The 12,911-nt window shown below is 35.2% G+C and overlaps 1 protein-coding gene and 1 pseudogene across 3 annotated transcripts in view; one reads left to right on the forward strand and one right to left on the reverse strand.

Moving 5' to 3' along the window:
* Positions 1 to 3,434, forward strand: part of LOC130718685 (protein SABRE-like) — a 32,207-nt gene extending 28,773 nt beyond the window's left edge. For both annotated transcript variants that reach the window (XM_057569320.1, XM_057569312.1), the window contains 6 exons: positions 652 to 753; positions 853 to 1,035; positions 1,232 to 1,561; positions 1,660 to 1,827; positions 2,119 to 2,491; positions 2,799 to 3,434. In XM_057569320.1, coding sequence (XP_057425303.1) covers positions 652 to 753; positions 853 to 1,035; positions 1,232 to 1,561; positions 1,660 to 1,827; positions 2,119 to 2,491; positions 2,799 to 2,908 — 1,266 coding nt within the window. In that variant the 3' untranslated portion in view covers positions 2,909 to 3,434. The remainder of the gene's footprint in view (positions 1 to 651; positions 754 to 852; positions 1,036 to 1,231; positions 1,562 to 1,659; positions 1,828 to 2,118; positions 2,492 to 2,798) is intronic.
* Positions 3,435 to 4,280: 846 nt separating this feature from the next.
* On the reverse strand, positions 4,281 to 6,649 carry LOC130747753 (F-box/LRR-repeat protein At3g26922-like; annotated as a pseudogene). Its single transcript, XR_009022472.1, has 4 exons — positions 6,622 to 6,649; positions 6,033 to 6,157; positions 4,904 to 5,828; positions 4,281 to 4,649 (listed from the first exon to the last, which is right to left on the reverse strand). The product of XR_009022472.1 is annotated as an F-box/LRR-repeat protein At3g26922-like (transcript).
* Between the last annotated feature and the right edge of the window lie 6,262 nt (positions 6,650 to 12,911).

The following is a 12,911-nucleotide window of genomic DNA, read 5'->3' on the forward strand; positions in this document are numbered from 1 at the left end:
TATTCGCTGTAATCACTATTCAGAATCAGAACATTGAATACAGAATTCAATTACACAATTTTTTATTTCTCTCTCTCTCTCTGTCTTTCTTTCTTTTGTCTTATTCTTCTAACATGGTATCAAGAGCTTGAATCGGTCCGGCTACCATGGCTTCCACACAAAATCCTTTATCACCATTGGAGAATCGAATTTCTCCTTCTGCACCATTAACCTTCTTATTTTTAGGTGATATCTTCATTATTTTTTTCAATTGTGTCATTCTTAAAATCCGGGCCGAACTCTACCTCAAAAGTAGTTTAGGGGTTAGGATTCTCTACCCTTTATGAAGACTTATTTGTCCATATCTCTAGCCAAAGTGAGACCTCTCAACAGTAATCAAGGGAATTTCTCTTTTGGAATGTCTCTTTCTTTTTTGTTCCATTTGTGAGTATAATATGATGTTTCTTCTAATTCTTCTCTTCTATGATATTCTTATTTTATTATTGTAATTGATGGAAAGTTCTGTGAGATGTAGATATTGCGATTTTGACTAGAATAGGATCTTTTTTTATCTTGCTAAAAAAAAATTGTGTGTGGTTTGGGAGAACAGGGGACTACCATTCAACCATAATTCTCTCCTTGTTTCTAATATGAACTTAATATTCACTGTAGGTAGAGATTTATCCCCTTAAGATCCACTTAACGGAGACAATGTACAGAATGATGTGGGAGTATTTCTTTCCAGAAGAAGAACAAGATTCCCAACGACGACAGGTTATTCAGCGCTATAAATCCTTTATTGCCTTGCCTTAAAACCCAAGGTTAAATTTGCTGTAAATCAGGTCAGAAGTTAAAAGTGTGGTTGTTATACAGGAGGTTTGGAAGGTTTCAACCACGGCTGGTGCAAGGCGTGTAAAGAAAGGTTCATCAGTCCTTGAAGCTTCTGCTTCAAACAGTCATTCAATAAAAGAGTCTGAGACCTCATCCAAATCTGGCATATCTGCAGTGCTATTTCCTGCAACAAATCAGCCTTCTGTCCATGTTGATTCAGCTCAGGTGAGTATTTGATTAATTGTCTATTACGTAGTTTTCAAGCCAGATTACTGATGAAATCAGTGAATACTTTGATGGGCTGCTTTGGTGGTAGCGCTCAGGAAGAATATAACAATTTATTTTCCTTCATATGTTATCCCTATTTGTATTAACTTTTATGCTAGAATTCTCATAAGGAGTTTTTGTAACCTGCTAGCAGGCATCCAAAGCTGAAAATGTCAAAGAAAACTCTGGTACTGGTACAACCCCTGAGTTGAGAAGAACATCTTCTTTTGACCGAAGTTGGGAAGAGACTGTTGCAGAATCTGTAGCAAATGAACTTGTCTTACAAAGTTTCTCTTCCTCAAAAGATGGTCCATTTGGTTCTACGGAGCAACAAGATGAAGCATCTAAGAATAAATCAAAAGATTACAAAGTTGTTAAAGGTGGTCGTGCATCTCATGAAGAAAAAAAGGTAGCTAAGTCACATGAAGAAAAGAGATCTAGGCCACGAAAGATGATGGAGTTTCACAACATTAAAATTAGCCGGGTTAGTGGTGTTTGGTCTTTTGGTAAAGCCATGGGCTTTCATCAATTATGATGCTATAATGCAAATCTCTGCTAAATATCACGCCTTACTTCTTACAGGTTGAGTTGTTGGTTACATATGAAGGGCAAAGGTTTGTTGTGAATGATCTCAAACTAATGATGGATCAATTTCACCGGCCTGAGTTTACTGGGACTTGGCGAAGACTATTTTCACGAGTTAAGAAACACATCATTTGGGGAGTCCTGAAGTCTGTAACTGGAATGCAGGTGATGAATGGCTTCCAGTTTCCTCCTTTAATTTCGTTGTTAATGTTTATTGGTTATATATGCTTCTGGTGTATTCGTTTGTGCTTGTCTCTGCTGTTTTATATCTACTACTGCAAATTTATCAGGACACTATACATTAAACAGAAGTGAAATTGTTATTTTAGTAATTCCCTTAAAAATAGACCTTACCAATAGAATAACATGCCTATTAATTTCGTAGATCTATTTGAAGACAAGTTTTAACTGTTTCTTTTGAATTCCTTTAAATGCTATTTTATATGGATCATGTAGGGGAGGAAATTTAATAACAAAGGTCAGAGTCAGCCTACCGGAGCTGGTGTTCCTGAAATTGACCTTAATTTTAGTGACAATGAAGGCCAGGCAGGAAAATCTGATCAATATCCACCATCTTGGCCTAAGCGTCAAGGTGATGGTGCAGGTGATGGATTTGTAACATCCATTAGAGGACTGTTCAATACTCAACGTCGCAAGGCAAAGGCATTCGTGCTACGAACTATGAGGGGTGAAGCTGAGAATGATTTTCAAGGTGATTGGAGTGAAAGTGATGTTGAGTTCTCCCCTTTTGCGAGGCAACTCACAATTACAAAAGCCAAGAAACTTATTAGGAGGCATACTAAGAAGTTTCGCTCCAGAGGACAAAAAGGTTTTGTTCAAGCACCATCTTCATACTATTGCTTTATGCCTTTAGCTAAATATTCATTTGATTCGCGGACTGCCTTTTGTTTTTTGGATTTTGGTTATAAGTAGAATAAATTATCTGAAAGCACATTTAGGGCAAAACTGTATTAAGTGGATAAGAAATCCCTCCACAAAGAACAAAAATAACTAAGAAACTAAATGACATATTGTGTTTTAGTATTTGACATCCTGATCTTATTGATTCATCTATGCTAGTCAAATTCTTTCATGTTCTCTCGATTACTTGAGGATGAAGTTTCAATCTCTTGCAGGTTCAACTTCTCAACAAAGAGAATCTCTACCATCATCACCAAGAGAGACAACCCCATTTGACAGTGATTCTTCAAGTGGATCCTCACCCTATGAAGATTTTCATGAATAGAAATGTTTATACTTGTCTAAAGAATCTCTTACTCTTCAGCTGAGCATGACGCATGTTTCATCTGGTTCTTAAATACTGTAAAGGATACAAAAATGCAACAGATGATCTTTTTCTGTTAAGTGCCTCAGTTGAAGACTAAAGAAAGATACGTTGAGCAAAGGCGCGCCTGGAATGGAAAGAATTCAGGACTCGATGCTTGGACATTGAATTGTTTGATGTTGGTTGCTATTCAATGTGTAGATTCCATGGCAACCCAAGTTATCGGTGGTGAAGAGCCTTGCTTTCCAACATTTTCCGTTCTATATCAACTACACATCTAACAACTTCAGTCACCGGTGATGAGGAGCCTTACGCTCATCTCTCTCTTCAAGTCACATTCGGGTTGTATATTCTTCTAGCTTCTTGTCAATATGAAATTTTGGGCTTCTTAATTTATTAGAAAATATTACCCTAAAGGTTGACATGATTATGTACAGACATTTGGTTATATCTTGAGAAATAGAATAAAGCTGTTTTTCAGTGATCATTATTTAGAATTATTTGTAACGTATTCCGGACTAGAATCATATTTGTTTTAATCCACTAGTGTAAGAGCATGTAAACATTTTATGTTTTATGTGGGATCCAAATCATACAATCACCTTCACGAATTTGGTAATTAATATTGCAAAACTTACCTAGTTATTCATAGTTGTCAAAAACACATTTATTCTATTGAATTTCCAGCAGAATAACTTATGTAAAACAAGTCTTTTGGACTTTCTTTTTTCATTTTTCCTTTGATGAATGAGGGTGTCTTCCAATTTTAGAAACAGTTGGCAAAGAAACGGGAGATAGTGCTTCAAAAATGCTATGATGAATGCGTAATAGGTGTTTGATAAACTTATAGATCTTTCTTAGTAAATCAGCGAACAAAATTTAGTAAATAAGTGCTGATAAATTAGTCTTTTTTTTCTTCCTTTCTTCTCATCTAACCTTCATTTACCTCAAAATAAAGATCTTTCCACAAACCACCAATTATCTTTCTTCCTTCGTTACTGCCAATTTCATTCCATTTTATTTATCAACAGGAAAACATATTGACGTCAGCATTAATAAATTTGAACCACAAATTATATTTCTCTTATCATGTCAAGTTCTTTTTTAAGCAATAAAAAAAATCGTTGAAGTAGTTTAACATATACATGTAGAAAAATTACACAGTAAATTTACACAAAAACATACACCTATGATGTTATTTTCGTTTATTTTTGAAGGATGAAATTTTGAATTCTTTTATTTTTCATCTCAAGCACTTACTCATTAAACTTGACTGTATCCTAATCCACGAAAGCATCTTGAAGAGAATCAAAAGAAACGAAAGCTGCGACAGTTTTAGGATAAGAATTGATCATATAAAGCGTGATTTGTACTAAGCATGTACAATTCATTTTTCTACTCAAAAGACTCCTAATTTATCCGAGGATAATTAGATATAACCAAAGAGAATAAGGAAAACAAAATCAGACAAGAAAGAAAAAACCATAGTAATTATAAGCATCTCTCCATAATGCATATATCACGTTGAACACCTTATGATGTCAACCTTTGCAGAGGGTGAGTTTTGAAGCAAATAGTCCACTGTTCCATCCGGTATAGATGAAAATAAGTACTTGTCTCCTCTCAGTTTAACTTTCAATGACTTCAAGCTACCCAAGATAGGATACTTATACTCTAACAAATGAGGAATTGAGATGAGAACCTAAGCAATGAGGGGCGATGATGAGTTAGGATTGATTTAATGACAGTCAATTGATTTTGATAAAAAAATTGGAATGAAGTGCATGTTTGGTACGATGAAAAATCACAGTAAAGTCAATATTACAATGGACTGAAATAACTTTCATTAGCTTTTGTGACTATCCAGCATAATTTTGACTTTGCCGTTAACTGTATCAGAACATGCACGAACATCTTAAAATTAAAACCTAGTAACAGGCAATGTGAAGAATGTACCTGAAGAGTACTTGTGGAAACCGTCAATGATTTTATATTGGTAAGGTCTACCAGCCAGCTAAGTAGAATAAAAGAATACTTTTCACACTTCCAATGTATATCAAAATTTACATGCTCAATGGAAGAAATATTTCTTCCACAGATAGTCTCAAAAGGAGTGCCCGTAAAGGCAAAGGTACGAAGACTTGGAGAAGAGAAGTGCACTTGGTAGTAATGACAACGGTGAAGCACAGTCAAATTGGTCAGTGTCTTACTTGATATGCAGAGGATCTTGGCAGCACCACTTAGGTTACAGTTTTCAATGATCAAACTATTCAACTTGGTTAAAACTGAAAAGGGCTCAGCAACAATGCCATCATCATTTGCACAAAAGTCAAAATTCACTAAATGCAAGGTAGTTAGTGCTGGCAAACTAAGAGATTTCGGAAATAATGTTCTCTTATTTCCTTTAGTGTAACGGTAAGCTATGAGCTTAAGAGATGTCAGAGTCTTAGATGAAAAAATGCAATACGGAAAGTGTTCAATATCAGATGTTGTGACAGTCAATCCTAATCGCTGCACATTGTGTGAAACGGCATACTTTACAATCCTTTTGAGGAGGTGAGGCTGAATACAACCAAGACGCTCAAAATCTAGACCGTGCAGCGCGGTTGAGCGATCGCGAAGAGTCAGAAGGCGAGACACGAATTTGGTGAAGCTTGAAGCTCGACAAACGGGTAAAGTCAAGGGAATGTAAAATAAGGGTTGGGAGATGTTTCCAAAGATCCTTCCATCTTTTGGATAATACGCATGTTTGGACTACGTGTTTGGCTTTCACAAATGATAAAATGTAAAGGAGTATACAATCAGGTAAGTCACTAAGCCTGTCTTTATTCTCTTCAATATCAGTCTCAATCTCATTCCTCCTTCCTCTCTTGGCATTCGGCTGCAATAACATTTCATCTGTTGAATTGGACATTCAATTATATACCTAAGCATAAAAAAGACAAAGAAATAGTAGAATGAATTTTTTGCAATCTAAATTAAGTAAGGAACACGAATAGAGAAACAATCATTCAGATAACTTAGAAATCTGCAATCAACCATGAAAAATTCATCAAACTCAACAAATTGGGGGTAGAGAAAGCACCTTTTTGGTATGAAATTCCCAATTCCAGACAAGTTCGGAAAGCCAGACAAGAGCACCCACAATAGCAGACAGCGTGCAGATTATAGCAAATTCAACTTCGATTGCATTGGAAAACCTAAAGTATCAGCAAATAGTATCAATTAAACTTCAATTTATCAGATCAGATAAAATAGCATCTCAAGTTTCTTTCATAAAATATTAATACCGGAATTATTGAATTTAATAAATTAGCTAGGGCCAAGTTTTTTTCGTGAACAGCTAGGGCCAAGTATAACAGGTACCGTGCATAAGTGAAAAACAATGTAAAATTTGTAGAATCACTTTATTCAGTCTAGTTACTCAAGACTTTATTATTTTAATATGGAACTCTTGTTTTGTCTTAATTATTTTGTAGGTACCTGACATAGAATGTTTTTTATTATTATTCCAGGTGCCCACTAGGTTGGGCAAATTTAAAATTGGTCCACCGATGCACCATCCTTATATGTCGTTGGATCATAGAATCTTGGAATATTCTTTTATTAGATGGTTAGGATTGAATGATGATAAAAATATAAATTTATAACTCTCTTCATCTTCTCCAACCTACCATCTTCTACCTGACCAGCGTCGGCCATGTCCCCGTCGCCGCAACCCCTTGACCTCACAACTCTGGCTATTTCCAGAACCTCTCCCCCACCTCCTCCCCCCTCACTCCCACACCACCACCACCAAAAAATCCCAAACCAGAAACTCAAAAATCCCCAATACCAAATACCAAGAAAATACCCATAATCCAAGACAAACTAAACCCAGAACCCAACCAACCAAAAACCCCATGAAGTCAGCCCACATTCACATTCCAGTAGGTTCCTTCCCCATCGAAGAACAACGACGACGTCGTTTACTTGGACGGTCAGCGCATACTCGTCCCTCAGCCTCTAACCGTGGTCCGCGTCGTAACCAGCACTGGCGGCGCCCGTGTCCATGTCACGCCTCCGGTGAAGGTGAAAGAGGAGTCGCTCGAAGAAGAAGCGTCGTCGAAGCCTGAAGCGGTTCCCGAGGCGGGGTGAAAACAATCGATGCTCTCGTTTGACGATTTTCTGAAGGTGACGAACACGAAATCAATGGAAGGAGAATCGCTAATTCAAACGACGCAGGAAGTTGCTAAGGAAGGCAAGGTTTCTTCAGCGGTTGAAGAACCACTGACTCAGGAAGCGTTGGAAGAAGTCGTTGATATGGACACCGTTTCTGAGGCTGTGAACCACTAATGCACAGAGGCTGTTTGAAGATTTAATTTCTTTTGATTTTTAAGTTATAGAATTAGCCGTGGGTGAAGGTCAGATTCAGATCTGTGGAGAGGGTAAAGATGGGTTGATGATGGCCAAGGGAGATAAACCAGAGCAGAGAGGATTCAATTCATTTTGAGATTTTTTTAATAAATTTTTATTTATTGTAAATTACTAATATGACCCTTGGTCCACCGGTGGACCAATAATAAAAGTGTCCACCCTAGCACCATTATTCCCATTATTATTAGACATGTTTGGGTGTTGAGTTTTAGTGAATAATCAACCCGAAATTCATTCATCGACCTGAAATTCGTTGCTCTAAATGGCCATTAATCATATATCACCGAGATAATCAAAACTAAAAGTGGGGTCGTCGGAACCGTCGTGAAGACTACATCGGAGCAATGTTTACCAACGATTGTCTGCAGATGCCTTTATTAAAAAATATCCTTACGTTTGGGTGTTGTTTTTTAGTGAATAATCAACCTGGCCATGGAGATGAACATTGATTACCCAGAGAGGGATTATTCGGTGCATCGGAATGGAATGATTACCCAGAATCGTGAAACTAAAGGTGAAGTCTGGTAAATGGGTCCCTAAAGTAAGGGTAATGAATGAATAATAAATGTTGGGTAATTTATGGGTAATGAATCATTTCTGGGAAATGAATCATTTCTGGGTAATGAATCATTTATGGGTTTAAAATAATGGGTCTCGTGTATGTGTGTTGTACTCCCTCCGTCCCTAATTATAAGCTAAAGTTGAGACTTATGTTTTGTCACTAAATATAAGCTAAAGTTGTAAAAGCTAATATTTCTTTCCATATTTACCCTTGCATTTATTGGTTTTTTAATTCCAACATTTTGAAATTAAAACCCACTTTTATTCTCTTTCCTCCTACTACAAACCACTTAAATAGGGGTAAATATGAAAGATTGTACCATTTTTTTAAAAACCAATACATCAATTAAGACTTTCTTAATAAGCGTGATTTTTACAACTTTAGCTTATAATTAGGGACGGAGGGAGTATAATTTTTGGGTAATGAAACATTTCTGGGTATTAATAAATGGTTGGTCATCATTAATTTGTTAATGTGTGTTGTGAATAAGGTGTGAGGTTAATGCTAAGAACACCGGTGAGGACTACGACGTACAGTTTTTGGATGTTAATAGTCGCGATAACCCATTAGGGGTGAGGTTAATTGATAAGAACACCGGTGAGGACTAAGACCAACGGTATTGGGATCCTAAGAGTCGCGATTGCCCATTAGGGTGTAAGGTTAGTTGATAAGAACACCGGTAAGGACTATGACATATGCTATTGTTAGGATGTTATGAGTCGCGATAGCCCATCAGGGTTTAAGTTTATTGCTGAGAACACCAGTGAGTAGTAAGTTGTTTGTTATAGGGCTTGTTAGACTAGTGGTCGGCCAAGTATCTCTGTGAGGTTACATCTAATAACAGCAACCTGCGTTATAGGAATCTTAAGAGTATGCGTAGCCCAATAGGGTGTCAGGTTGTTGCTAAGAACGTCGATGATGACTAAGACCTACGGTATTGGGATCCTAAGAGTCGCGATAGCCCATTAGGGTGGGTAGTAAGTTGTTTGTTATATTACTATCTCTCTCCTCTTATCAGTGACAGATCCAAAAATTTAACGTTGTGAGGGAAATATATACATATAAATTAGTAACAAAAGAAAATTAACATATACTATTAGAAGTGATGACATTTTTTACTAAAGGGGCACAAGTGAGAACATTTTTTACTAAATAGACCATAAAAAACAACATATTTTTACTTCTCATGTGAGGATATTTAGCAATGTGGAACAAAAGTGATGACATTTAGCAATGTGAGACACAAATAAGAGTATTTTTTAATAAAGGCCCCATAAAAAACCACAAAGTGGGAAGCATAAACACTGACAACCCAATTTAGCTTAGTGGGACACCTAGGTTGGTAATGTCAGAGGGGGTGTTTTAAAAAGGAAATAAATTTGAGGTCCTGCGCAACATTACAAGATTTAGTGTTTAAAAGGACCAAACTGTAACCGGTTTAAAATGAATAATGATAATTGTACCGTCCACCACTTTTTTACTAACACACCATAGCCGGACCCGTGGAAGCTAGTCCCAACAGCTAATATTTTGGGCTTCTCCGGAAGCTGAGTCTGAAATAGACATTGACAAAAATTTCCTTGTAATCTTAAATAGCCATCTGCTTTGTTGTCACTAAATGTTTATAATAAAGAAACATGTGTTCCTCCATTTATGAGATGCAGATTGCTTCAATTTTATAAATGTTAGATCACCCAACTTCTGTTCATAATTTGGACTTTAGAGGAAAAATTCTAACATTCTAGAGAAACAATATCTAGACCGTTCCAGGGTGTCCTAAAAGTTATGTGTGAACTAGGAAGGACTAAATCTATTTATTCACCATTGAGTGATGTTTCCAATGAGATTATGAATGATGTTAGAGCATTTCCAATGCAAGGTTCTTAATTCTTATTTTTGAGTTAAGAACTGAGTTCTTAACCACTGGAGGAGACTGACGTGGAATTCCTAATTCTTAAATATAAAAACTAGTTCTTATATAAGAAGTTTTACTTTTTGAGTTCTTAGATAAAAAATTATTTTTTTCTCTCATTCATCAACTCATTTTTTTTTTGATAGACATCAACTCATTTAATTTAAGTATTGAATTAACATTTACATTTAAATCAAAATTATATGAAAATAAAAAATATTAGTAATATAATGATATTTTTTTTTGGTACAGTAATATAATGGTATTGTGAGACCAGATGAATAGTGCTAAGAATTAAGAACTAAGAACTCTTAATTGGAGCAAAATTTGCAAAGAGTTGCTTAAGCACATATGACAGTATGAGTTAGTGCTAAGAACTAATAATTAAGAACCTAGCATTGGAGATGCTCTTACTCCCTCCATTCCTATACAATTTCAAGAGAGCATTAATTATACTTTACCAATTGTACCTTTCATTTATTGGTGGTTGGAAAATTGAAAAGCTAGAATTAATAAGAGAGATAAAAGACATAATAGGAAGTTAGATAAAATAAGAACATTAATTGTTATTTCTTAATACTTGTGCAACAACCTTAAAATATCAGTTATATACTCTCTCCGTTCCTATATACTCCCTCCGGTCCTATTTATAAGCATGAAAGAGAAGAAAAACCTTGGTCCTTTTTATAAGAACCAAATGAAAGTTTGAGCTATATTAATTAATTTTTTCCAATGATGCCCTTATTAATTCTAACTTGTAAAATGTGTCTCATTAATTATTCTCTCTCTTTCCCACTTTCCAACACTAATAACAAAGGGTAATTTTGGAAGTTTATTTTGATTTAAGACAAATTTAATGCATTTTATCTAGTTTAACTACATTTCTTAAACTATGTGAATTTTTTTTTGTTGCTTATAAATAGGACCGGAGGGAGTAACTGACACTCTTTAAGGTTGTTGCACAAGTATTAAGAAATAACAATTAATGTTATTGTTTTATTAAAATTACAATTTAACTTCCTATTATATCATTTATCTCTTTTATTAATTCTAATTTTTCAATTTTCTTATCACCAATAAATTAAGGGTACAATTGGTAAAGTATAATTAATGTTATCTTGAACTTTGTAAAGTGATAAATAATTAGAAACAAAATTCAACTAGAAATAATATCAGTTATTTTAGAACGGAGAGTACTAGATATTTACCTAGACCATTAGAAAATTGGGCGGACCAAGTTAATGCTGCATCGAGATTTTAGCATGATTAAGAGTTTGTGCTCCTATTTGACCGAAAAATAAGAGTTTGTGCTCCTATTTGACCAAAAAAATAGAGTTTGTGATCCTCCACATATCCATGCAACTTATATTGCTAAAAAATGTTACACTACGAATAATGTCATGGACGCTTGTGATTTCAACATGTGAGAGGGTTCTGCACATGATAAGGATTTGTTTTATTTTTTTGCTATACATGATAAGGATTTGTTTGATTGCATTGTTATTTTTTTATATTTAAAAATTGCTTTTAGAAACTGTTTAAAAAAACTGGTTGAATTATATAACATTAAAAAATTGTAATTTAAAAATTTAGAACAGAAATAGAAAACATCTCTAAGGTGTTCTGATATTTTTGAAATCGGTTTTTAAAAACAAAATGTGACAAAATAAAGATCTTTCCACAAACCACCAATTAATTTTCTTTCATTTTATACAAGAAACGACATTTCCCAATCCTTACATGCTATAGAGTATCAACTTGAGTTGGGATCGGATATAGCCATGTCAATAAGCATGTACATTTCATTTCAGTGCTCAGAGGACTCATGTTTAATCCAAGGATAATTAGATATAACCAAAGAGAATAAGAGAATCAGACAAGGATTAAAAAACCATAGTAATTATAAGCATCTCTCCATGTCTCCATAAAAAGTTGAATGCATATATCATGTTGAGCTCCTTATGATGTCAACCTTTGCGGAGGGTGAGTTTTGAAGCAAATAGCTAGTCCACTATTCCATTAGGTAAAATGGATTTTCAACACGGGAGGTGCTTTTTGTAACTTATCTCCTCTCATATTAATTTTCAATGACTTCAACTTACCCAAGGATACTTGAACTCCAACAAATAAGGAATTAAGAAGAGAACCTAACAATGAGCGGTGAGGATGAGTTAGGATTGTTTTAATGCAAGTTATTTGATTTTTAACAAAAATTTGGAATGAAGGGCATGTTTGGATACATGATGAAAGACTACAATAAAGCTAAAATTACAGTCAATTGAAACAATTTTTCTTAGCTTTTGTGATTACCTATCATAATTTGACTTAACCAACATCATCCTAAAAATAAAATCTAGTAACACGCAATGTGAAGAATGTGTCTGGAGTGTACTCGCTGAAATTTTCAATGGTTCTATTTTGGCAAGGTCTACCATCTAGCTGAGTAGAATAAAAGAATACTTTGTCAACCCCATGTGTATATCAAAATTTACATGCTCAATGAGTTATTTCCGCAGAGAGTTTTAATAGGAGTACTCGTAAAAGCAAAGGTACAGAGACTTTGAGAAGACATGTGCATTTTGTAGTTAAGACAATGATGAATCACAGTCAAACTCGCTAGTGTTTTACTCAATATGCAAAGAACCTCGACATCACCAATTAGGTTACAGTTTTCAATGTTCAAACTATTCAACTTGGTTAAAACCGAAAATATCTCGGCATAACCAATATTTTTTCCTTGAAAACAAACTTACATTCAAGCAGGGGTGGATTCACCGCCTGGCTTGCTTGGGCCAGTGCCCTGGCTCTAAGTTTTTTTTTTCTTTTTTCTTTAGACCAGGTAAGGTTTTGGGCTAAAAAAAAGAATGAAAAAGGGCAAAATTCTAAAGTTGGGAAGAGACGAAGAGTGAGATTGTGAGAAGATAATTCTGAAATTGGGAATGGGAAGAGATTTGGGGTGGTGGGTAAAAGATTTCAGCTTTTCTCTGTTTGAATGGTCCGAGAACCTCTTGGTTTGCCTTGATTCTGTGTAAGGATAGGGTAATTGCAGATTTATCTTATTTCTCTAGCATTCA

Source organism: Lotus japonicus, chromosome 1 (genome assembly GCF_012489685.1).
Source record: "Lotus japonicus ecotype B-129 chromosome 1, LjGifu_v1.2".
Lineage (NCBI taxonomy): Eukaryota > Viridiplantae > Streptophyta > Magnoliopsida > Fabales > Fabaceae > Lotus > Lotus japonicus.